Source organism: Arachis ipaensis, chromosome B08 (genome assembly GCF_000816755.2).
Source record: "Arachis ipaensis cultivar K30076 chromosome B08, Araip1.1, whole genome shotgun sequence".
Classification (NCBI taxonomy): domain Eukaryota; kingdom Viridiplantae; phylum Streptophyta; class Magnoliopsida; order Fabales; family Fabaceae; genus Arachis; species Arachis ipaensis.
Window position 1 is genome coordinate 118,622,765 of NC_029792.2, and position 1,736 is coordinate 118,624,500.

A 1,736-nucleotide genomic window follows, 5' to 3' on the forward strand; every position below is an offset into this window, starting at 1 on the left:
CATGTAAATAGTTATTTAAAAGAATAGATATAATTTTACTGTCATAATTTATACTTCTCTTAAAAATTTAAACTGATAAAAAAAGTAATATAAATAATTATATTTTTAATATGAATAACTGTTTATAGTATCAATACCTCAAAATTAAATTACTTAATACTAAGTATTGCTTTGGATTGTGTTATATCTTATTGATTATATTTATGAAAATGAATTAAAGGATGGAAAAGATAGACATGAAGAAAGTGAGATGCCAAGCTAAGGTAGTGGGAACATTAGTGACAGTTGCTGGGGCCATGCTGATGACATTATACAAAGGACCTATCATGGAATTGGTATGGGCCAAACATAGAGAAACTCATCACAACAACACCAATTCTTCATCATCAACAACCTCCAAAGGTTCCTCTGAAAAAGATTGGTTCTTAGGATGCACTTTCCTCATCATTGCTACCCTTGCCTGGGCTTCCCTCTTTGTTCTACAAGTAAGACGTCAATCAAAAAATATGAATTATACTCATTTTTACAAAAAAAAAAAAAAATATATTAAAAAACTATTAAAATTTATTGTTTTTAGTCATCAATTATATAACTGTCAATGTTTAAAACTTAAAAGTATGAGATAAAATAAGTTGTTAGTAATACTAAGGAAACAAAAAAATAGTCAAAATTTATCTTATTTAATATTTATTAATTGTTGTAATAATTAATGAATGTTAAATAAGATAAGTTTTAATTAATTTATTTTGATTATCAAATATTTATATATGTTGTTAGATTACTAGACTAAAAGAATTGAGTTATAATAACCAAGCGATGATAAAAATAATAATTTTTAATGACTCACTCACATTTCTCTTATAAGAAATACTATGCTAAGTTAGTTTATTCTTTAGTGAACTCTATTAAGTCAAATAAATACATAAAATATTAAATATCATAAACTTTTTGAGTTGATATAATTAAAATATTGTCAATAGAAATACAGAGACAACATATATAAAAACTTAATTTGATTTTAGAAATTGACACGGACACAAACAATAATTTCTGTATTTTTTTTTTTACTTATTGAAAGTGAAAAAAAAATATCCACCTCTATTGAGATAGAAGATGAATCTAAACGCAACTTTAATTTTAAAAAGACACAATTTCAAAATTAAAAAAAAAAAGTGAATTATAAATGAGTCATGAGAGTCACCTAAACATAACTTTAAAATGGAAAATAATGTACCAATAATACTTTTTAAAGGTTTTTTTTTTTTTTTTTTGGTGCACATGCATAATTGTTAACATTTATGTTGGATGTTATTGGACAAGCCAAAGCTATACAAACGTACAAGAATCATCAACTAAGCCTAACATCACTTATCTGCTTCATAGGAACTCTTCAAGCTACTGCAGTTACTTTTGTTATGGAACACAATCCTTCTGTTTGGAGAATTGGCTGGGACATGAACTTACTTGCTGCAGCATATGCTGTAAGAATAATCAGAGCAAATCTTATTTTCAATTTAAATTTCATAAACTTAAGCTTTACCCATTTAGAAGATAAAAATTAATACTCTAACGTTTAATTTCTTTTAATTTTATTCTTAACGTTTTTGATTTATTTAATTTTATCTTTGATATTTTTAATTTGTATTAAAATTATCCTTAAATATTTTTAATTTTATCTTTAAAATTTTAGATAAAATTAATATTTAGAGATAATTTTGACACAAATTAAAAACGTT

The 1,736-nt window shown here is 24.1% G+C and overlaps 1 protein-coding gene across 1 annotated transcript in view; it reads left to right on the forward strand.

The window, feature by feature from the left end:
- The window catches only part of LOC107614053 (WAT1-related protein At5g07050), a 3,777-nt gene that overhangs the window by 649 nt on the left and 1,392 nt on the right, over positions 1–1,736 (forward strand). The window contains exons 2-3 of the mRNA XM_016316279.2: positions 221–485; positions 1,320–1,481. Of these exons, the coding sequence (XP_016171765.1) occupies positions 221–485; positions 1,320–1,481 (427 nt within the window). The remainder of the gene's footprint in view (positions 1–220; positions 486–1,319; positions 1,482–1,736) is intronic.